Source organism: Megalops cyprinoides, chromosome 21 (genome assembly GCF_013368585.1).
Source record: "Megalops cyprinoides isolate fMegCyp1 chromosome 21, fMegCyp1.pri, whole genome shotgun sequence".
In the NCBI taxonomy this organism is placed as follows: domain Eukaryota; kingdom Metazoa; phylum Chordata; class Actinopteri; order Elopiformes; family Megalopidae; genus Megalops; species Megalops cyprinoides.
This window is the reverse complement of record NC_050603.1, coordinates 13273103-13295985: the sequence shown is the minus strand read 5'-3', so window position 1 is coordinate 13295985 and position 22883 is coordinate 13273103. Positions and strand designations below refer to the sequence as shown.

Sequence of the window (22883 nt, the reverse complement as noted above, 5' to 3'; positions counted from 1 at the left end):
GAATATGCAAATGCCATCAAAGTAGGGGCTTTGTTGGTTAAACTAGGTGTTATTAATAGGCCAATAAAAATGCTCCACAAGCTCAGTTCTTCAGCCAGTGATGTACCCTTCAGCAGAGACAATGACTCAGCGGTGAAGTGGGATATCTGATAAAAAAAAAGCTATCAAGTCCTCATTTGAACACAACAGAAGGGCAAAATCTCTCCATCTACTGCAAAGTCATTGCAAAAGTCACTCCACAAGTAACTAGAGCTCAGAACAACAAAGATAACCCCCAGAACAAACTGAGTGACCTACTAAGAATAAATCCCTCTTTCACAGGGAGTTGTGAACTGATTACAGAATTACACTTCAGCATGGAGCTATGATATGTAAAAAGGCATTCTATTTAAGTCCGTTTATAAAAAAAAAAAACACACATAAGGCTGGCCCAGGGCAGAGTCTGCACACTATGAATACATTTCAAGACCTCATTGTATGCATTTCTCAAGATATGGCAAAGTTGTTCATGTCCTGACTTAACCTCATGTCTTTTTTGGTTTCGGCTCATCATTGCCCATCTTTTGGCTTAAAGAAATGGAGAAATGAAGATATGATTCCTTGTACATATTTTATTACACTATGCATTCATCTTCCCCCACTAGAGAAAATCCTATCGTTTCAGCTTACTGTAAGTACAAACATACTTATTCCTGTCTGCACAGTTGCCAATTACTCCATGCAGGAATGTTTCTAAAGCTCAACGCGTTACAACATTAAACTATAACATGGAACATATGCAGTATAAAAAAACAAGTTGCCAGAACTAACCGGTGCTCCTCTTCAAATGATTTCCATACTGAGTACACCCCAGTATGTCAATATGGGAGGGATTTGCTGGAAGTATGTTTAAAGAGAAACCAGTCATAGATGAAAAAAAAGACAAGGGAAAAAAGCAAAAAGAGTGGATCACAGACATAAAAAGCAGTCATAGAAAGAGGGAAACGTAAAGAGAAATCAGTCAAAGTCTCAAGGCCTACAAATTCAGATGTAGGTCAAATCTGTATTGTCCTGCTAAGTGGCCGACATGCTCTGCTTGATGACAATCTTCTGACGGGCCCCCTTGGATCCACCGTCTCCAGAGAACCCACCTGAGGCATTGGGGAGCCCGTGGGCGGCCACATACTTTTTGTAGGCCTCACGGATGATCTTGAAGGCGCGGGTGTTGGCGTAGGGGATGTCTGTGACAGGGTCGCGGTACAAAGCCGGCTTGTGGGTGACCGGGCAGATCTCCTGGACTGGGGGTCGGGGCAGAGGGGCCCGGGGGAAGACCGATTCAAAGGCCTCGTCGTCACTGAAGGTGATGTAGGTTCGAGAGCAGAACCCTCCTGGGGGTTGCTGGGAGGAGGATGAGGTGGACGGGGCAGCTTCAGAAGAGGGTGCCGGGGCAGCAGAAGTGGCCTGTGGTGTGTCCTGGTCTAACCTGGAGGCAGAAATGAAACAAAACTCTTTCACTTGGGTTCATTTCCAAATATATGTGTCTCATTTGCATCATCCCATGTCCAGGTGCACCTGAAAATGACCACACTATTAAGGCACTTTCCATTTACTGCTAGCTGTAGTCAAGGTGGGGTTATAAGCAAGTACCACACACAGTTGAGCACATAATACTAGATGTGGCCAGGCAGTTGTTAAAAGTACATACATTGGTGTGATACGATAACGCAGTCAAGCACAACTACATGTAAATAGAGTGATCACCTGCAAGTAAAAATTAATTTTGGTATTAAGATCAGAAGAGAATATTAATGTAAGCATTGAACAAAGACATCATTGGTGTGTATATGGGCACAGACCCCTTTCGAACTAACAACACCTCAACAAAATGTATTGGAAAAGCTGTATATTTTCAGAAGGAGGCGTGTCATCTCTATTTGTCCAAATGCAGCTTAAGCTCTCTACTGGGAAAAAGCCACTACTGACTGCCAGGGCAACATGAATTTCAAGTTCTGGATAGGTGCACATGCTAAAAGACAGCAAGGTGAAACCGTATCAGTTTATCTGCCCCCAAGACCAGCCTTAGGTGCCCTTCATGAACAGTCTCCTGGAAAGCAGGACAACTGGTTTGCACACGAGAAGTGCGTCTCTTACCCTTCCACGTCCACGTTCTCCTCTTTCAGGTGGGCATCAGAGACTAGCGGCATGAGGACCGAGTGGTAGCGAATGGTGGGGCCCTCGAAGCGCCGCTTCTTGTGGACCTGCTTCTTCTTGTCTGCCTCCAGACGCTCATAGTTCTCTGAGTTTAATAAGGAGAGACATACCATTGGACAAGTATCAAACACTTCCAAAGTGCATGACACTCTGTCTGATCCAGGGAGATGTCCGCACGCTGGTTTAATTAGGGAAATGAATCCCTCCCTCTGCGCCTCGGCTGGTGGTGAATGAACTAGCTTATGAAACGTGTCTTCTGTGTACCACTGACGTGGGCAATACACAGTGTGCTGGTTGAGGATTATACCTCTTTACTGGAAGGGAATTATCAAATGGGTGACAGACACAATATAAATGAAACTGATTACTCGAGTAAATCAGGTACTTTTTAAATATGAAGAATGAATACACTTACATTTTCATATTTTCACTTACTTATATTTTCAAATCCCAGATACCACAGATGTATCAGGGCACACCAAGAGCTTAATATGCCACTAAGACTGCAGTTGTATCCTCTACATCAAAGTTAATAACATCTTAAATGACTACAGGATGTGCATAAAAATAGTGAAAAATGACTACTTCAATCAGCCCAGCCCAGCCCAATCAGCCTAAAATTATTTTTGGTATTAGGAATTTTTCATATATTTCAATCCCTGCATTGAGAGGGTAATGCAAAACCAATCCCATTTCACAATGAATAGGTAGAAATAGCTTGGACAAATGCCAGAATACACAATGGGTCCCCAGGACTTGGATTAAGAGACACTGTTACAGAATTTGAAATTATGTGCGCACACACACAAGCTTGCATGCACACACACCCTCTCTTTCTTACCTAGTGATCGGAGGTTGATCTCGGCGGTCAGCTTGGCCTCAGCCAGCAGCTCCTCCTGGGTCAGGGGCCGGTCGTGGTGGGCCCCCTTCCTGCGCCGTGGGGCCACCTGCCTCTCCTGCAGCCGCAGGTAGGTCATGCGCGTGTGCTCGGTGGTCGACTGCCGCACAGACTTGCGACCTGGTGGGCAAGACAAGATCCCATGCAGCACACATCAAGGGACAACCAGATCAAGCCCCTCACTCATGCAGTTTCTACTTTGTAGAGCGTCATTCTTTTGATGCTTTGTCATGACAAACACACATATAATCATTCTTGACATGTCTTAAAGACAAAATTTTTCTATCATCCCTAAATAAAAATCTCACATCAGCACTGCTGTCTCACGCAAAGAGTCAAGTGTACATCTCCATGGCTTCCACTTCAGAAAGCTTAAAATGGCACTTTGATCAAATTTTATAGTTTGATATATCGTGTTACTAGCACTGAGCCCGTGCTGAGCTGTTTCTGTAAGTCACCGGAAGGGCGCAGGAGGTTTTCTGTGGAAGGAACATCTCTGTAGGCTATTTAGTGTCTCTAAAGGACAGATCTATCCTCTGAGACCACATAAATATGTCCATAACGTCCTGCTTCTTCCCACACACTTACAAACACAGCTCAGAGCTGCCTTAGTTTCAGAGACATTTTCAGCAGCCAGGAGAGCTGGACTGAAGGCTCTGGGCTGACTGTGCTTTGGAAGCATCATTCTACGTGGGAAATCAACTTCATTTTCCATACACACTACACAGTATATCAAAGACAACGTTTGACCGCATCGTCCCTTTAAATGTATGACAATGGGCCACACTGACAGGGATTCCTGGCTTTACATGCAGCCCCTCCCCTTGTGACTGAACCCGTGTGCTGCACGGGTTATAAATCCAGGTTTGCTTTTATTCAACAATAAAATTCACCTATGAAAGCTGCCTTGACAGTAGGATTGTGCCAAATAAATTAGATCATTATGTTATTACTATATATTACATTCTGTGGAAAATCGCTGTACAGATTTCAGAAAGACAAGATGGTGAGGGGATTCCTACTTTCTCCAATTTCCTCCTGGAGCTCCAGAGGAACATGCTTGTCCACCTTGGCCCGCTCAGTCTTACGGGGCTGCTCTGATGTCTTCTTGGGCTTGGGTTTGGGCTTCACCACTTTTATGGGCTCCTGACAAAAGAGGCCACAAACAGGTAAGGAAACCGTCAAAATGTCAGTTATGCCGGTCGCCCTAAATTGTCCCATATAAGGTTTACAACAAAATTTAAATGGAAACTTAGAATGCAGATGCCAGACAAAGTCATCTGAAGCCTCATCAGGGGCAAATTCGTCAGGCAACTTTGGTGCAACATTCTGCAACAGAGTCAATGGGAATTGAGATCTACAGATAGAAGTTGTGCAGTACTTCTGCATATGTTCTTCCCATCAGCAGGTTGGTGAAATGCTGCATTGTGCTTAGGAAGCTGAGCTCATCCCACGCATAGGTGTTGGATCTTGTCATAGCCTCATTCAAGTACAAGTCCTCGAAATGGAGTAGCTGAGAAGTTAGAATAACGTTGCTGTGGGCACAACATAGTGGCATCTCACCTTATAGGCCTTGGTGACAACCCTTCGTTTCCTGCGCGGCTCATCTTCGTCCTGGTCACTGTCGGGTTCATCACCTTCGTCGATGTCGAAGTCGCTGTCCACCTCATCTTCAGTGTCCGACTGATCGCCCTTATACTCGTCATCTCCCGATTCCTGAACAAAACACAGAATATTTATTTAAACTGCAATAAGTACTTCTGCAATTCTTATGGAATGACGTTCGTTTGAAGGTATGGGACACATTATGAGCTAGCAATTGGAAAGGTTCAGTTCAGTTAATCTCCCGACTCCATAGACAGGGGCTGTCAAATTAGCCAGGTAACCACATTTATGAATTAGTATAGGTTAACCCCCCCATGATCGTATCTCCACTGGGCAGGGCTGGCTAATTGTTCCAGTAAACTGGCTGTCACCACAGTGAGTATTCATCTTGGAGTGCTCGATGTTAGGTACACATCAGCTATCCACAAGTGAAATATGAGCACTTACGTCATTGAATCCACCATAAGTAGTTTTGTAGAACTCATCTTCTTCTTCAGCGTCCAGTAATTTGGACATGCGGTTCCCCGCCGTCTTTCGGGGTGCTCGGCTGAAAGCTAAACTCATTTTAGTCGGCTAGTTTGTATGAAACAGGAAAAATATATAACGTTAAAGTACCGAACACTTCTCAACTGACACGGACGGTTCCAGAAAGTTCCACCATCTTCAAGCAACCAGATAACGTTAACCAGCTAGACTACTTAAAACAACGCTTGATTTTGATTATTACTGACTAGGTCGCTGGCTAGCTAACGTTACCTACAAAATCAGAGCGCTAAAGATATCTTGCAAGCGCAGATCAAATGAGACATTTAATTTGCAAAACAGTCACATTTCTCATATTATCAGTGTAATAAAATAACCTGAGCAACTCTATTTTTACTCCATTTTTTTAAAGAAACTAAATTTAAACTAGCAGTCGTTCACTTGTTTGCCGTTTCCGGTACTGCCATTGTTCAACAGCGGAGAAGGGAAGTGACGCAATTTACGTCTTTATGTTTGCACCAATGACTGCACTGCTTGCCATGCGCCCGTTGCAAACTCCGCCTATTTTAATTTCAGCCAATCCAGCGCAGCATACTGCATACCGATTTCAGCGGGGGAAACACACCCCCGCCGAAATTCGACGCACTGATCAGCCCAGAGCCATGTAGCTTCATGGCTCTGCATCAGCCTATAGCCAGGGAGAGGTACAGTTTGTAATTCAGTTTATAATTACACTTTTTGTAATGCATTTCTAGGCACTTGAAATGGCAGGCTCACTTTGATGCACATCACTCAGTGCTTTATTTCACTCTAAATATTAAACATAACAGGACATCACCCTTAGGCCACCCTTAGGTGAATTACGTATTTTTTCTCATTTGGAAGGAACGATGAATTACATTGCGTTACTGTCATTTTGCAGACGCTCTCATCCAGAGCGACTTACATAGTTTGCAGTTTTACATGCTATCCATCACAGCTGAATATTTACTGAGGTAATTCTGGGTTGAGTACCTTGCCCAAATTGGATTGAATGGAATTGAACCAGCAACCTCAGTTACAAGCCTTGCTCCTTATTGCTATGCTACACTGCTGCCCCGATGTGTTTATTTTTTTAATATTACTACACTGATAGTAGCAGTTACACCATCTGCTTGCTTGAGAACCCTGTCTTCCCAAAAATATGTGTTGTCAATATTGTATTATGTTGTCAGTGTGTATAGTTTTGTTCAGAAATAATGGCCAGAAAATGCCTTTCCCTTCAAGAGTTATGTACTTAGCTAGATTCCCTTTGGGGACACCCACAGATTTTTGTGAAGTGGCAGATAAAAATGTTGCAGGATGGACATTTACATGGACAGAAAGTGTTACTGTGTCCAATGAAATGTATATTTGTGGATCAATGTTCATTTTATTGCATCTGTAACCCATTCTGGTCCACTTTTGAAAATTATCTTGTGTTGTAAGGTCACAATACAACAGAATACATGGCTAAAGGCATGGTATTATGCAATTAGTAATTGTATCGCTTCATTTCAGCAGGCCATTGTTAAAAAGGATTTGGATATTTGCCTGGAGATAGATCACCCATACATAACACCTTTACATTTTTTTGCTTTTAAGATGTACACGCTTGAATGTTCAGTGCAGATATTATTTTGTTTTAGTATATAAAACTGGAAATGGAAAGGAAATGTTCCCACTCACTTAATGTACTTGCTGTTTGTCTCATCTTCCATGAGATGGCAGCAGTGCTACAGATTTATGGAAGTGTAGTCAATGTCCTGATAGGTGCCAGTTATTTTCCAAAATCTTTTCCATTCAGTACAGCACTTGGAACTCAACCTGTTGTGGCAGATAAACTGATACAGAAAGAATTGTTGAACCTTGAACATTACTTCATGTATATCTAATGGAAACAAATTGAATAGAGAGAAATTGGACTTTGTTTCCTCTTGACATTGTAACTACGTTACTGTATTTTAAAAGATTTCATTTCATTTAACAGCACTTATTTTCTATCAGCAGCACAATATTTTCTATCACTACAGATCCAAAATCACGTATTGACAGTACACAGTAAATAAGAAACATATTAAAATTAAAATGGCCTGTTTTTTCATATTTCAATGTTAACGATCTGGTTACTTTTTTCAAATAACTAGTCAGTATTTAGCACCACAAAAATGGCAAATTCAGCTTCTTCTCATGTGAGTATCTGGGTGTGTGCTGAAACATCAGGATTTCATAGCAGTTGCTGAGACACCGTACCCAAACAACAGACGTAAACACAATATATACCTACATCTATACATACTCAGCACTGTCATAATGTTGTTCCTTCCTTAGTGTGTCAGAAGTAAACAGAATATCTGTGTGTGTCCTACAGATACCGTATGTGTGCTATGTAAAACATGTATCCCTGTGACATTTTTCACGTATCTGTCATATCTCAAAGCGAAAATTCCAGTCTGTTCAAGTGCAAAGCAGAAACCGAAATATTCAAGGTATTCAGGTTCTGAAGGTGTGCATCACATGTGATCTGTGAGATATTTTGGGGGGTATTTAAGGGGCAGCACACAAAGAACCCCCCACCAAGTGCAGGCACACACACACACACACACACACATACACACAGACTCCTCTTTGCCTGTTTATGATGAATGTAGATCAGCATGAAATTCTCCCCTGCAATTGGTTCTTAAGAAAAGGGTGACTGAATGACAGCAAGGACTTGTTTTCCATTAACTATTTAATCTTGTTGACTGATGGGCAGGAAATATCAAGAAAAGAGAACAGTGTACCAGTATCCAATGTTGATATTTTCCGTTATTATTTGAGACAACACCAATACCAAAAATTTGAGACAACAGCCTACCTGTGCTGAATGAAGTCAATACCAGGAAGGGTTACTGGTGTACAGGTTCCCAATATCTCTGAAAACTAGCCTATACTGTAGGCCGGGTTGTTTTCAAGGAAAGGTAACAATATCAATGTCTGAGAAAATTGGTTACAGTTTTGTGAAGAACATGCACCACACTTTATATTAGTGGGGACATGCATATAGCTAGATGTACAGATATACACAGATGGGCGCACATACATCTGCTCACCCATACAGTATATAGACACATACACAGACATACAGTAATGCACATGCATGCCCAAACACTTTCCCGGTAACATTGCAATTTATTATCCACATAAAAGTGGTGATTTGTCTCCAGGTGTTTTCACATTTGTGGGGTACTTTTGTCTGAATTTCCTTAGGACATTAATATCGATACTTGGCCACCTACACGGTACCTTCCTAACCTCTTCTATGAAGAGCTACATAGAAAAGGCAACATCAAAGTGCACTTCTATGCACTAAAAAATCCCACCTGTCTTTCTTAAACAAGCAAGAGGTAGGAGGCTGGAATTTTTTTAAATAAAATAAATAACACACTAAAAAGAAATTCCATAAACTGCACAGACCAAGACCAAATGACATCACATTTGAGAAACCGAAAGCGAGATTAATGATATTCACTGTAAACAACATAGATCACAGTTCTATGAAAGGCCACTAGATAGCGACAGTGCTCAAAGACTTTGGCTCACTGTCCACAATGGCCTTTTGTCATTAGGCATTTTTTCAATAGGCAGGGCCACAGAAGAAAACAGAAACAGCAATTGTTTTAATGACAGTATGGGCTTTTCCATATTTCCCTAGCAATAACAATGACAGTACACCACACACAGTGCAGCTTTCAATGCTGCTGGAAAACTGAACTTACCAAAACTGACAGACATGAGGTCAGAAATACGCATTAAACTTGTGCTATGAACCAGGTTCCTCTGTGTTAAAACCACATGTAATATTGACACGTTACACTGATGTGTAAGGCTATTATGTATAAGGCTATGTACTTTGCTATGTTTTAATTACCATGACACACTATAATTGTAATTATAATTAGTCTTATATATGGCCAAAATGGAATGACCAATATGTCTCATTGCACATGTTTGTATAGTGGATTGGAATGTCAGGCAGAGGCATAAAACTGCCATAAGAGAATGTACAACACTATTAGGCCCAAAGCCCCACAGATTTAACTCTCAGCTCTGGAAAAATTGACTCCCGTTGACTACTGGGAAATATATGTTGAATACTGAACATTCAGGAGCTGATTTCCCTTTTAAGGATCTGTCTTTACTTTAAAAACTCAGTTTGCAGATACAGTTGTAGGCCAGTGACTATGCAGTTTTGTGGTGAAGTAGTGTGTTGAGGACTTCTGACTGGGAGGTGAATTGTTCTAGTCCCAGGTGGGGTGCTATTGTGCAGCCTTAGAGCACAGTTCTGAACCACTCCTGTATGAAAGACTGTGTGTATGTAATGAAAGAATACGTGGGTGAGTGAGTCCACTGAACACAGAAGAGAGTAGGAGCAGGTGAGGAACACCTGGCTCCCCGGCCAATCTCTCTGGTTGTTGTTTAAACAAAGGATCTCACATTCCTGTGGCGGGTCACATGATCAGCCGTGCTTGCCTTCTCACAAGGGAGCGATGTGCTTTGTCCATTAGACAGAGGATAAAATTTCGCACCACTTTGATGTCTGCACCCCTCTCTTTGCCCATAACCCACACACATACTTTGTTGAAAAACTGTGGAGAGACAATTGCATTCAACTGCTGCCAGGGCCTGAACTTAATCTTACTAATGCACTAAGGCTGTCACAATGACTATGACAGAAAGAACTTAAAGGGACATAACTGATCTCAAATAGACAGAGAGACAGACAGACAGGTAGACAGATAGAAAGACAGAAAGACAGATAGATAGATAGATAGATAGATAGATAGATAGATAATGCACACTGATTGTCTTGTCTTACTGTGTTTATTGGATTGAATTCAGCTCTCTCTACAGTGACAAATCTTAATCTTCTGCAAGTAATCTTTTTGATTGGATTCTAGATTTGTAAATTTAGCAAGTAGATTACATCATGAACTCAAACAAGACACCAACATCAAAGACAATGACACATCTTCACGCCAGGTTTGTCACTAATTAATCACGTCTTTCTAAATGACTCAATATGTATGACTTAACTTCCCTAATAAAATTCACCAAACCCAAACTGTAGCCACCCCCACCCATAACAACGAATGACAATATCTGATGTGTATGTCTTTGTTATATCATGGGAAAAGACTGTCAGGCCAGTGGAAGATGTTCTTAGTGGCTACAGGAATATCTGCATGAGGCTTAGGTTGGGCTGCAAAGTCAGATGACGTAATCTAACTTCACAACCCAGTACAATGTTTTTGTTTCTGATGTCATAGATACAGGACATGTTGCCATGGCTGAGAAAAAAGTGTAATAAACAACAGAGCAGCATGACTACTCAGTAATATCTGGATCTGATTGTGATGAAAGAACCCCACTATCCAAATGTTCTGCCACAGGGGGGAATGACCTAATACACTGGCAATAATGGGTTCCCCCGGAGTATCCACTACATACTGTATGCCCGTAGCTGAACACTACTTCATAAACAGTCTTATCTGGTCTATTATATAGATTTTTACAGCAATTTCAAGAGCATTATAGTGGAGTTCCATGTGAGGATAAATGCATGACTGTTGATGAAGAAAAAGAAAATGAAATATATATATATCCATCTCCATCTATGCCCCCCATCTTTCTTATTGCTCTCTGTCTATCGAGTTTGTTAGTTTGTTAGTTGTCTCTGTCTCTTTCTATGCTCTCTCTCAACTCTTTTCGCTTGCTTTCTTTGGTCTTTGGTCACATGACATTTTGGGGTTCCTAAACTGAGGACCCCATTAAGAAAGGAGAATGGTGTGATGCCGCTCCAGGACTGACTTCATGGGATTGGAATGTACAATGATGCCAGCTCGGGCCCAACAATGCCAGTGCCAACCGATTCACACTGGAGCTGTGATGGATACCGCACACCACACAGATACAGACAGAAAGTGAGAGAGAGAGAGAGAGAGAGAGAGAGAGAGAGAACTGCAAAGCTGAGAGGAAAAACTAGATGGTAAGATGGAAGTCAGAGAAACAGGGGAGGATGGTGGAGAAAAGAAGGCAATAGAAGGAGAGAAGAAAGGAGTGAGTAAAAGTAGGTATCAGAGCACAACAAAAAGACTATATTTACATATTTAATATTTAACCAACAGAATAAATAATGAAGGATATTAAAACTGGAGACAAAAATGTGAAAGGCATGGATATCAGTATGGCAAATATCCTTATATTAAGAAATAATGGAACACAACCAACGGGTTAAAACATCAAGCAAGAGAGACAAAAAAGTCAACGAATAAAGAGAACCACTTCAAAGCAATATTACAAGCAATTGAACAAGGCAGGATAGAGGAGAGAATGAGTCTGAGAAATGAAGCTTGATGAAAGGCAGGGAGAGCTGGCGAGATGACAAAAGTGACGACAGAAAAGGGAGACTAGCAGAGCCTTGCACTGAAAAAGAGTGAAACCCAGGGAGGGTGCAAAAGAAGGAAAGTGCAGGAGAGAGGAACGGCACACAAAGGAATACAAGAATGGGCAAACAAAAGACAAAAGGAGGCAGGGAAGGAAAGCAAAGTGATGACAGATTTCACAGAAGCTAAAGTGACGAGGGATGGGCATAAAAACGAAAGGATGATGCGACCGTGATACATCCTTCCCCAAAAGCCCCCGATTTGCATTCCTTGTCTGTGGGGCTTCCTGTCTGGAATGCCTTGGGTCACTGTCTGCAAAAGAGTTATACACACAAAGTGAGAGATGGAGTACACAGACACACTCCAGCTGCACTGCGCTGTACTTTAACACTGCCTCTTTGATATACTTTTTTTTACTATAGGTATCAACCCATGTTGGCAGCAGTGTAGCACAGTGGTAAGAAGCAAGGCATGTAACCAAAAGGTTGCTGGATCAGTTCCTTGCTGGGGCATTGCTGCTGAACCCAGAATTGCTTCAGTAAAATATTTGATTGTATAAATGGATATGTCAATATTGTGACCTTTTTAAGTTGCTATTGATCTCCTTAATGACGATAATGTAATGTAAGGTTTTGCATTCAGTACCAGCACTCATCATTCAAGAACAGATGCCTGTTCTGCACCTAATGAATGAGAACAGGATGAACAACCACATTATACAATGTTTGGCAGAAAGTTTAAAATAAGGTACTTACATGTGCCATGAGCAGTTCCATCTTTCAGCAGAAAATTAAACCAAAAATGCATACCTAATAAACATGATTTTGTATTATCCATTATTACACTGTACCCCTAGCATCGTTCTGAATTAATATTCCCTTTCTATTTGCCATGTCAGCAGAGATATTTGACCAGGGTGACTGGGCAAAGTTACATACACACAGTAACTTAGATACACACTCTTGTTTTGCAGTTACTACTTAATATACCATAATAAGGTTTTGGTATGCTAAGAATAAGAAGTGTATTTAACTAAACCCGCTGCACTGCATCTCCAGTCTCAATGAAGGAACCAAATACTGAGAAGGTGGACTGGGGAATTAGTGTGAATACATGACGATGATGTAAGACCCCAAGCTGAGACAGAGGAGAAGGTAAGGACAGACTTGTTTTTCTGTCAATAAAAGGCATTACATTCGCAAGTGATCGTAGACCTGTATGAGTGTCAGACCCCAAATAAAGGTTTTCCATGTGATTTTGTCCTAGCACATTTTACATTACAGAACCAGCAACTACAGAACAACAAATGCTCTCTTGCTACACTGGTGTCCCCTTGGCTTTTTTTGGTTTAACCTACTTGCCAGTTGAGCCTTCAAAAAAGTACATCTGCAACCATTATATACGCAGTAGCAGCGGTGGTTTTCAGTGGTATTTCCAGTAAGCAGGGAAAAGTGCCAACTTGGGGAGGTCCCCTCATTAATAACAACAGCCCACACCTGACCTAAATGTTATGCTGCTTGACGAAGGGGATATACCAGCCTTTACGTTCTTCATTACTTCAGAACTTTGCATTTGACTGTAATCCACTTAGCAAGTTAAGGCATGTTTCTGCACAGCCTGAATCCTGCCCCTGTGTTTTGGTACAGATCGTTCCTGCCCCAGTTCTGACACAAAGGGCCCCAGCCAGAGACATGAAATCACAGCTCTGCATTCCACCCTTACGTAACAGCTGACATCCTGTCTCGCTCTGGAGCGCATGCAATCACACACGCACACACAAACAGAGCACACGGTTGCACGTCCGCGCACGCATGCACACACAGAGAATTAAGGAAAACAGCTGGTGCTTTCGCTTCCATGGCTTTGTTCGGGGACTAGAGATAGAGAGAGAGAGAGAGTTATGAAAAGTATACTTTTGGTATTAGCCAAAAGAGTCTGTTTACTCTTAAAAGTCTGTGAACTTTCTTAAAAATATCATCTTCCAGTGTAGACTGGATTGTGTAGGAAAACTTCACTGTTCGACAGGAAGACTTGTTTGTGCATACTTTAATTTGCGGTTTGTTGAATAACATCCTACAGATTACAAGGCAAAGGTCAACAGATTACATGCAAGGGAGCAGGGATAGAGGGAAAGACAGAGGGCTCTTATTTACAGGCTGGAGTTTGTGCCCCAGGCAAATGGATGTATAGGACATCCAGAACCATGTGTTCAACATGACCGTTATATGTCAAAATAGGTTACATAACTGCAACGCATGTGCAGATGCACATCTCTGCCTGACCGATGTTGCGTCAAAAGTCCATGCTGACAGGTGGCTCCTTATCACAACCTCAGCTGCATGAGAAATTCCACATACATAATCTGAAACTCGCAGCTGCAGCCCTGTTTAAAAACAGCCCCAGAAGAGTGCTGGTGTCCCACAAACCATTCATACCCAAACCAACAGCTGGGAAATGTTGATAAACATATAGTACGTTGGACTTACATGCGTTGTGGCGGTTTGTGGAAGTATATCAGTTGTGCTTCCAGACTTAGAGTGATAATATTTGGGTATCTGCTTAGCACAAAAAGCAGTACAAATGCTCACAGATTCTGGTGAGAGGGAAGGTTGTTATGTTGCCGGCGTATTTGCCTGGCAGATGGGAGAGCTCCACAGATTCACACCACCACCGTGTCTCATCCCTGCACATCTCCCCAAGGCCACAAACGTTCTGGCTGAGTCAGCAGCTGATTCGTACGTAACACCCGCACCCTGTTCTCCCTCCCTCATCTACGCCCACACCTACGCACATACACATACACACACACACATCCAACCACACCCACCCATACAGACAGTCATCTGACAGCTTGTACTGAGGTACACAAAAGGGCCACGGATTTGTATAAAACAATATGCTAAAATGATAACAAATATTGAATGAAACATACAAAACATGAGGACAATGGTACCTAATATCTGGGGCGTCTGGGTCAGATGTCAGCAATACATCAACAGCAACCAATCAAATGTTAGGAGAATATTTGCTCCTCATCATTTTCTTTGGACAAGAAAAAGTATGAAGGACACTGCGGAAAGCAAGAAAGCTGTACCATTTTATCCACCTGAGCCAATAATTAACCCACTGATATCAATGGTTGGTTGAGGTGAGCTCTGAGGCACCCGGTATGAAGTTGTTGGAACATTGCATGTTGACCCTCGCATGTTTAGTACATACACCAGGGTACAGCGTCTGACCTAGTTCTATCATGTGACAAACACATTAGGGCAATACTCAAACACCCCCAAGTGCAAAGGCATGAATCCTTAGGCTGTTGTCTGAGCTCCCGAAACCCTCCTGAGGTGTCTAAACACAGCCTCCGTCGCTTAAGACGATGAGGAGCACACTTCCCACATGGATATAGTACTCTCTGCCCGACAACTGCTGATGCCCAAACAGCACTCCGCCTCGGAGCGATGACATGCGTTTTGCAGGGAGTTACGTAAGCTCAAGCTGGGAGAGGGTACATGCTCATCTATATTTTACCAGATTGGAGCCTCGCTCTCACTGCTGCTGTCTTTCATCATGCTGTGCAGACCCTCTCTCTCTCTCCCTCCCCTCTTTCTCACTGGAGCAATAGAGACAGAGCACAGAATTGCACCAACCACAGAGATTTCTAGTGAGGACTCTATACTCCATGTATAGAGTACGGGCATCCCTTATAAATGAGTTTCAGACATGAAGTTTTAGCAAATGTCCAGCTGTATAATGGTATATGAACCTCACATGTTGTGCTTCTCACAGGAGCATTGCAGCTCTCTAAACTTACTCTCTTGTTCTATTGCTATGAAAACTGTATATCACACTGAGTAAGTGCATATGGATGCAAAATATGGAACAATAACAACATTAATAATCATAGTTATCACAACCATAATGATGATACAAGTGGTAATTATGATAATAAGTGGTTTTGTGTCTGCAGTGGTTGAATGAGAAAAGAAAAACCATACCAGTTAAAAGGATGAGTTACTCTGGGTAATCATTTGAGAATCATGAGACCAAATTACCCTAAACATTGTCTTACAGGTTAAACATTAAAACTCACATTTCTACCACATTCATATCCATGGCAGTAGATAATCCTTAATAAAAAGTTATAGAAGGTGTGAACATACAATGCTTAATTTAATTTAGAATATATTATTTTAACTTCATGATTAATACATTATACATTCAACATATATTGCATGCATTAAATATAATACTTCAAAATATGGCACCTCAAGGTTGTTACTTTTTTACCGCCAAAACTATTGGCTCTGAGAGCGCAAAGACAATTTTCAAAACAATCTACTACTTGGCAAGTCTGGTACATTCCAGTTTTTGGCACCATGGGGAATCCCTACCCTCATCCCTATCACTATACCTTTCAGGGAATTCTGGGGGCATTTTTTCACTGACATTAAAAAAATCTCTTTTTTTTCCTATATGTTGTGTTGTATTATGAGTCAAAGACTTATTCAGGCTCAAACTCATTAGGCTCTCTGTTAAAAACCAAGCTAATAACCGACCGTTTTCCAATTTGGTGAATAACTGAAATTAAAGTTATTTAAATTATTATTTTTTATTTATATTGTTGTGAAATGTTGTGCATCATTAGAATAGGGGTGTAACAGACATACACATGCATGTATAGATGAAATTATGGACACAAGTACTTACCCATGTTATATACCAGGGGTTACATGTATCATATGTTACAGGGTTTACCAAAGAGTTGTTATTTTTGTGCTACTTTTCTTTTTTTTAAATAAATGACTTAAATGATAAATTATTTATCTATTCATTTTCCAAAAGTTAGTCAGCAGCAGATAATTCATTTTGCTGTAGTGTCCCTTTTTCTTTGTAAATTTCATATTCAGCGGTCTGGTTAGAAGCAGAAAAAGCACCTGGTTGACAAGGAGAACATTCACCACCAGCGGGAATTCTGCACGAAAATCAGTGGGAACACCGCGCCATTGTTCTTTAGAGAAAGATGAAGGCGGTTTCAGAGCACAGGTGAGAAAGCATTTCAGATATGGGTATGGAATGTCATGCTGCCTCGTCCTTTGGGTTTGCCTATTCATCATGCTGTATCCGAATTAATTTTATGTGCATGTCCACTTCAATAATGGAGACCACTTTTGCTGTGCCTGCTATGTGTGAGTAGTTAAATCACTGTTTTCAGCCAAGCATGTTGAACTGTTTTGAACAGAGCTGTACACTGTTCTGACTCCTAACCCTGGGGAATGAGGGAGTACAGCAGATCTACGATCTGGAACTGCATGAACCAACTTTTGACTTAATCTGTGTTACTTTATTTTTTCCCCACCACTGTCTGGGCCAGCTGATTGACTTTAGCAGGGGTTTATACCTAGATTTTTAGACCAACTGGCTCTCTGTGTCAGGTCATACCAGCTATTTTCCCATAATTCTGTCAGCTAAAGCTGATTGCCGCGCTTTTCTGCCAAATGCGTGGGAAAGCCAGGATAAGGGCTCACATTACATCAACATTCCACCCCTGTGCTCCCGCCTACTGGCCCGAAGAAACTTGATGAAAACAGGGAAGCAAAAATGTAATTTACAGAAACAAGCAGCAAATATCGGGGGTGTTTTCTTTCGCGTTAATGATTGTACCATTGGCATTTGGAAAGCACAGGTAATGCGGTCCAACTGCTCACTTTAAGTTAATGGTAACTGAACATGAACTATTTATCTCTGGAAGTACCTGCCTCCCCACAATTCAGAACCTCCCTGTCTGCTACTATTACTGGATGTAAAAACAGACACCCTAGGAGCACAACAGATACAGAGGTGAATTAGAGAGAGACTTATAAACACAGACATACAATATGGATGATAGACAGAAGAATTATCATATTGATTGTCAGACATAATAATGATTGCCAAGTGAACTTGTGTGATACCCACATAAGATAGACCCATACCTTACCTATATGTTGAAACGCCAATCAATTTTTCAGGTGTTGATGAGCTGTTGATTGAAGTGTATCCACAGAACCTTCAAGAACCCAAATGGGCTACCCTACAGCCCCACAAATACAACATCCATAAGCATATTTCTATAAGGAGTAAAGGAATACAGTTTTTCACATATATTCACTCAAGAAAGCAAATTATTTCTGTTATTATTTTCTTACAAATGGCATTACTCATGGTAACTCACATTGTTTGCTGTGTACTGCTAAGTACTAAATATTGCTTGAACCATAAATCCCACTGGTTACAAGACCAGTTTTCAAAAATTAATTTAACACTTCTCTTTCAGTTTGTGTTACAGTGATCATATTACTCTTTTGATTAAATTTTTAAACTGTTTCTTTTTTCCAAATCTGCCAGTTTCAGCCAAATCATGCCAACATGGTAAACAGCCTTGTTTCAGACCTGCACAGTGCTGACACAGGAAGAGAGGAAGTTCATACAGGTTGTCAAAAGCATTTTACATCTACTCTATTCATTCCAACTAGCCCAGAACCCATGTTAGCTGACTGTGATTTTCTGTTGAATACCAACTGAGCAATTTTGAGAGCTTATATCAGAGTGAACTTTACGTTAAAACCCAGACTCATCTCATGCTAAAGAGCAGGTCTGCAATCACAGTGAAAGAAAATGCAGCATCAACAAGGCGTGTTTCAAAGTAACCGAAAATGAGAACTAAAGCGTAAATCCCCAGGCGCTCGCAGGCCTCTACTTGTAGGCCAAAAAAACCTGAGACAGAGAACAACAAACGGAAATATAATAATTTGTCTGAAAAAAAGGTGCATTCCATGCCACCCTTTCTCACAGTTATGCAATCATCTGAGTTTGAATTGTGCTGCATCACTTGACGATTTCTTGTGTATCCTGCCAGGGTAGAAACACATTAAGGAGTCAGGTCCACTTATGCTATGCAATTCTGGAATGGCACATAAAATGCTACAGTCACTGCTGTCTTTCTATTATAAGTGAATAATCAAAATACTCAAACTGAGTCACAAGCTTTGGTTTGGGAATGGCTTTAAAGATACATACCCATAAATTCTCAGTGATTGCAATGTCCTTTAGAGGGTCACCTTGAGTCAGAGTTCAAGACAAGATGCCAGTCTATCACAGAGCAGACAGACACACACACATACATACATACACACACACACATATAGACATACAGACACACCTTGGAGACAATTTATAGACTGTAAGTAACCTAGACCAGCGTTTCTCAAACCTCTCCTGGAGGACCCCTTGTCCTGCATGTTTTAGATCTCTCCCTGCTCCAACACAGCTGATTCAAATGATCAGTTTGTTATTAAGCAGCTTCAGGAGTTCATAATGAGTTGATCATTTAAATCAGCTGTGTTGGAGCAGGGAGAGATCTAAAACATGCAGGACAAGGGGTCCTCCAGGAGAGGTTTGAGAAATGCTGACCTAGACAGTGTGACTCAGGACCATGAAGGAAACCAGTGTAGCCAGAGAAATTCCATAGAGATGTATGTACAAACTTCAAATAGACCCTGGACCCTGGAACTGTCAAGTGAACATTAATCATTACACCACTGTGAAAAACTATAGTCAATATGTAAGAATTACATCAACTACAGGCCCTTTCATGTATGCTTCATGCATACATGAAAATGCTTCATGCATTTTCAATGGGAAAACCTACCTGGACCACCAAATAGGGAGCACATTTTTAAACCTGAATTGACAAATTCATAAAGTAAAAAAAAACAAAACAAAACATGAGTTTATTTAATCAAACACCTTTCAGGACTGAGACATAAATTGGATGTGGCCCTGGCACTCAACCAACTAACTGCTGCATGCATGCAGCCCTCACCCAAGACCATCTGGCCGTTTGCATACTTGTATGAGACACATCAGCATATATATATATATATATATATATACACATATATGCCCTAATATGTCGTACAGCTCTGTTTTCAGAGGAAGGTAAGCCACGGTTGTGCCCACCATCTGTGTTGCAGTGCTGCATATTGTGAGGGTGTAGCTGTGTTTATCTGCTTGAGAATAAAGGGAATGTGGGTGTTGTTTCCATTCTGGGTACTGATAGGCTGATCTGAGATCAGACAGCGGCACGCAGGAGCTTCAGACTGGAGCTAATAGCCAGCGAAGGACTTTCCTAAGCCTTAGAGAAAAAAAAAACAAAAACAAACAAAAAACAAGGCTTCAACTGCTGCCATTTATTAGTTATGTTAAGCTGATTGAACCCTGTTCTTACTCCTCACTGTTTACTCAGGTTACTTGCTCACTTTTATTGTCTCCATGGATCATTCAGCCCTCATTATCTTGGTATCTTAACAGCCACAACCTTTTACAACGACAACGGTCAATTTCGTATCTGTAAAGGAGAGTTGAGAAGCACACTGTCTGTCCTCAGAGGAGGCAGAGAGGGAAGTTTTGGTCTAGTGGTTGCATGAAGTGGCAGTGGTGGTTAAGCTTTTGCATGCTTAAACTTTGTAGGACATAAAATGTTGAGCTTAGAATCCTTGTGATTTATTGGCTTTATCTAGGTAAGCTTGCATAGCCCACAATATGCCACCCAGGATCAAAATCCACAAACCTATGGCACCAGCTCCCTTAACCCAACTACTGTGCCACAATGCTGCCTCATGAGAGTTCTAAAGTATCAAACTAATCAAATAATAAAGTAATGAAGAACTGCACAATTCTGTTATTTGGATTTGCTATTTCTTGTGCAATGAGTCTTGACCATGCATATATATGAATATTAATATTAAGATTATTATTACATGTTAAATACCATGGTAATGCTGTGGGAAACGTTAATTGAAGCTCTTGTTTGGATTAATCTTTTTGAAAGCAAAGTGCTTTAGAAAAGCAGGATCAAAAAGGCCTCAGATGCGCAAGAGCACTTAGTCTGGCAGGCAAGCTCTGTTTGATCACTCCATAATATGCGATTAAAAGGATTGAAAACAATGCTCATTTAATGAGTGGTATACTTGCAGCACAAAGGCAGAAGGGCCCACTTAGACAGTCAGGTCACAGTGCACTGCCATCGCACCTCTGCTGTCTCCCTGGTCACGCTTTGTTTTCCAGCACTCTGGGTAATGCAGGCACTGTGAGTCTCAAGTCCTCCAAATCCCACTCCAGGCTGGTCACAGCGCCCATGGACTAACCAAGAGCTCGGTGTCATCAGCATCCTTTGAAGTCTGAGAAGATTCTGCACTTGCATTTAAATCTAAGATGACACATCCCTGCAGGGACCCAAGGGCTCAATCCATTATGAGCCATGACTTATTTGGCCTGATTCTGTGAGACCTGAACCCCTTACCTTGAAATGTGACACGGGAGAAAGTTTGGGGGGGGGGGGGGGTTTCAGGCTCATTTCATTTTGCTTTTATCTCAAAGTCGTTAATGTTTGTGCAATTCAAGCCTGCACTTTGAAAGATGAAAATGATACAGGGATGAATGTTTTACAAAATGAGCTGTAGATCCATCAGTCATCTATGTAACTTGCCAGCACAGAAGAATGTCTGTATGCCCATAACATCAAACACAACCCATTTCAATAATTTCTCAAATAGCTGGACAAATAACAACACTGTTGTGTTAGGCATGGAGGTTCACTGTGCCAGTGTACGATAGTGTTTGAAAAGAGACTGCCAGCATCCTTTGCATGATTGTTCTGTTGATGGGGTTACTGGTCATATTGGGACTGTTGTTTGCTGTTGAGCAGTTAGAATGTGTTATCTCTGTTGTTTGTCCTTATCTACACTTACACCACCTTGTGTGTCTGCTTCACCTTGTGTCTCAATGTAGGTATTTCTGTCTGTGTCCACTTCTCTATGGTTTTTTTCACTGTTTCAGTTGCATTTCTGCTGTCTGTTTATGACCTTATGAAGATTTAATGAAAATGCAGATGGGACATGTAGTCTAGTCTGTGTAATAAAAGATGATACTCAACTCATTCACAGTCATCAGTTACAGCAGGATGGATCTGAAACTCTTTGTAGAAGATGCATGATGTCAATCCAAAGTGTCCACTGTCAATTCATGGAGTTGATATAAAGATCTGTGCCTGCTCTGATGCATGTGAACAAGCAGACCATTCCACACTCTGCAAGCATGCTGTGGCATACATGCCTTTACCTGCTAGTGAAAGAATGACTGGCATTCAACATCTGACTGGTGCAAAGCATGTTGCTGCATACTACTCTGAATTCAAGAAACTGACAAGAAATGAATTATTAATTTGTTTATCTGTCAGTTCTGAGTATGCTTTCATTGTTATGATTCATGTCTTTAAGTAATAAACAGAAAGAAATGACCATTTAGTCACTGAGGTTGCTTGTCACTTCTCTGCAGGGTTTGTTCCTCTCCTGCCACTTGTCAAGCAGCCCACACCTTACAACCATTTTGATTGTGCTTATCATGCCCAAGCCAGGATCCAAAATTTGGACTTGTGCCATAAACAAAGTTCAGGCATGCAAAGCCTTTGATGACCTTGCAAGGGTGTGTAGCATTTTTTAAAGTCAACAAAGAGCAAAAGATCAAGGATAGGCATGGGCCACAGCACTATGGATTGCAAGCAATTTATGATTTCACCTATCATTATTGCCTGCCACATTGCCATGTTATTATTTCTTTATCAGAACCACACATAGCAGGCAAGAAGCAACAAGCAGATCACTACTGTACTGAGGGCAAGCTACTGTACTTAAGATTGCTTTGCAAACACATCTTACTCTTGTAGAGGGCATATCCAAAACAATGTTTGCACACAATGCAATGAGAGGCATCACATCTCAACGACTCTAGTACGTAAGTGAGCGAAAGGAATCTTGTCCTTGTGGTGTCCATGATGGTAAGGTAAATGCCAAGTTGTTGAAGTGCTTTGGCAGTGGTGCCAAGTTCATAGAAGGGACTGATAACTTTGATGCTCAGATGCTCATCTTAGATGGGTGTTGAGTATAAAAAGTCACCTACCTAAAAGATTTGAAATGTCCCAGTATAGTTATTAGAATTTGTATGAGTTCTCCTTTTGTATTTTGAGTCTTGTGTATTATTGTCCCTGTCACCCTCCCAGTTACACTGAGTGCACAAAAATGATAGGGTTGCCACAGCAAAAACAGGCAGTGCTCCCTAGGGTAAAGAAAAGTTCCATACCATTATAACCAATGCAGCTCTGAATGTTACCATGTGAAGTCTTGCCTGTTAAAAGATTGCCCAGCTTAGTTTGGATATGAAGCATT

General features: G+C 41.3%; 1 protein-coding gene across 1 annotated transcript; it reads right to left on the bottom strand.

Annotated features, from left to right (window-relative positions):
* Positions 1-400: 400 nt before the first annotated feature.
* On the bottom strand, positions 401-5628 carry LOC118768861 (vacuolar protein sorting-associated protein 72 homolog). The gene is made up of 6 exons (XM_036515820.1): positions 5141-5628; positions 4652-4804; positions 4111-4234; positions 3032-3208; positions 2131-2275; positions 401-1462 (listed from the first exon to the last, which is right to left on the bottom strand). Exons 1-6 carry the CDS (start codon positions 5255-5257, stop codon positions 1054-1056), a joined length of 1125 nt encoding a protein of 374 aa, XP_036371713.1. The 5' UTR covers positions 5258-5628; the 3' UTR covers positions 401-1053.
* Positions 5629-22883: the final 17255 nt, after the last annotated feature.

Excerpts from the sequence above, each read along its gene's own strand:
- LOC118768861 (XM_036515820.1), bottom strand. The coding sequence starts at position 5,257 with ATGAGTTTAGCTTTCAGCCGAGCACCCCGAAAGACGGCGGGGAACCGC. Across the intron at positions 2,276-3,031 it reads GATCAACCTCCGATCACTAG|AGAACTATGAGCGTCTGGAG; the intron begins GTAAGAAAGAGA and ends TATTAAACTCAG. Across the intron at positions 1,463-2,130 it reads GAGAACGTGGACGTGGAAGG|GTTAGACCAGGACACACCAC; the intron begins GTAAGAGACGCA and ends TTCTGCCTCCAG.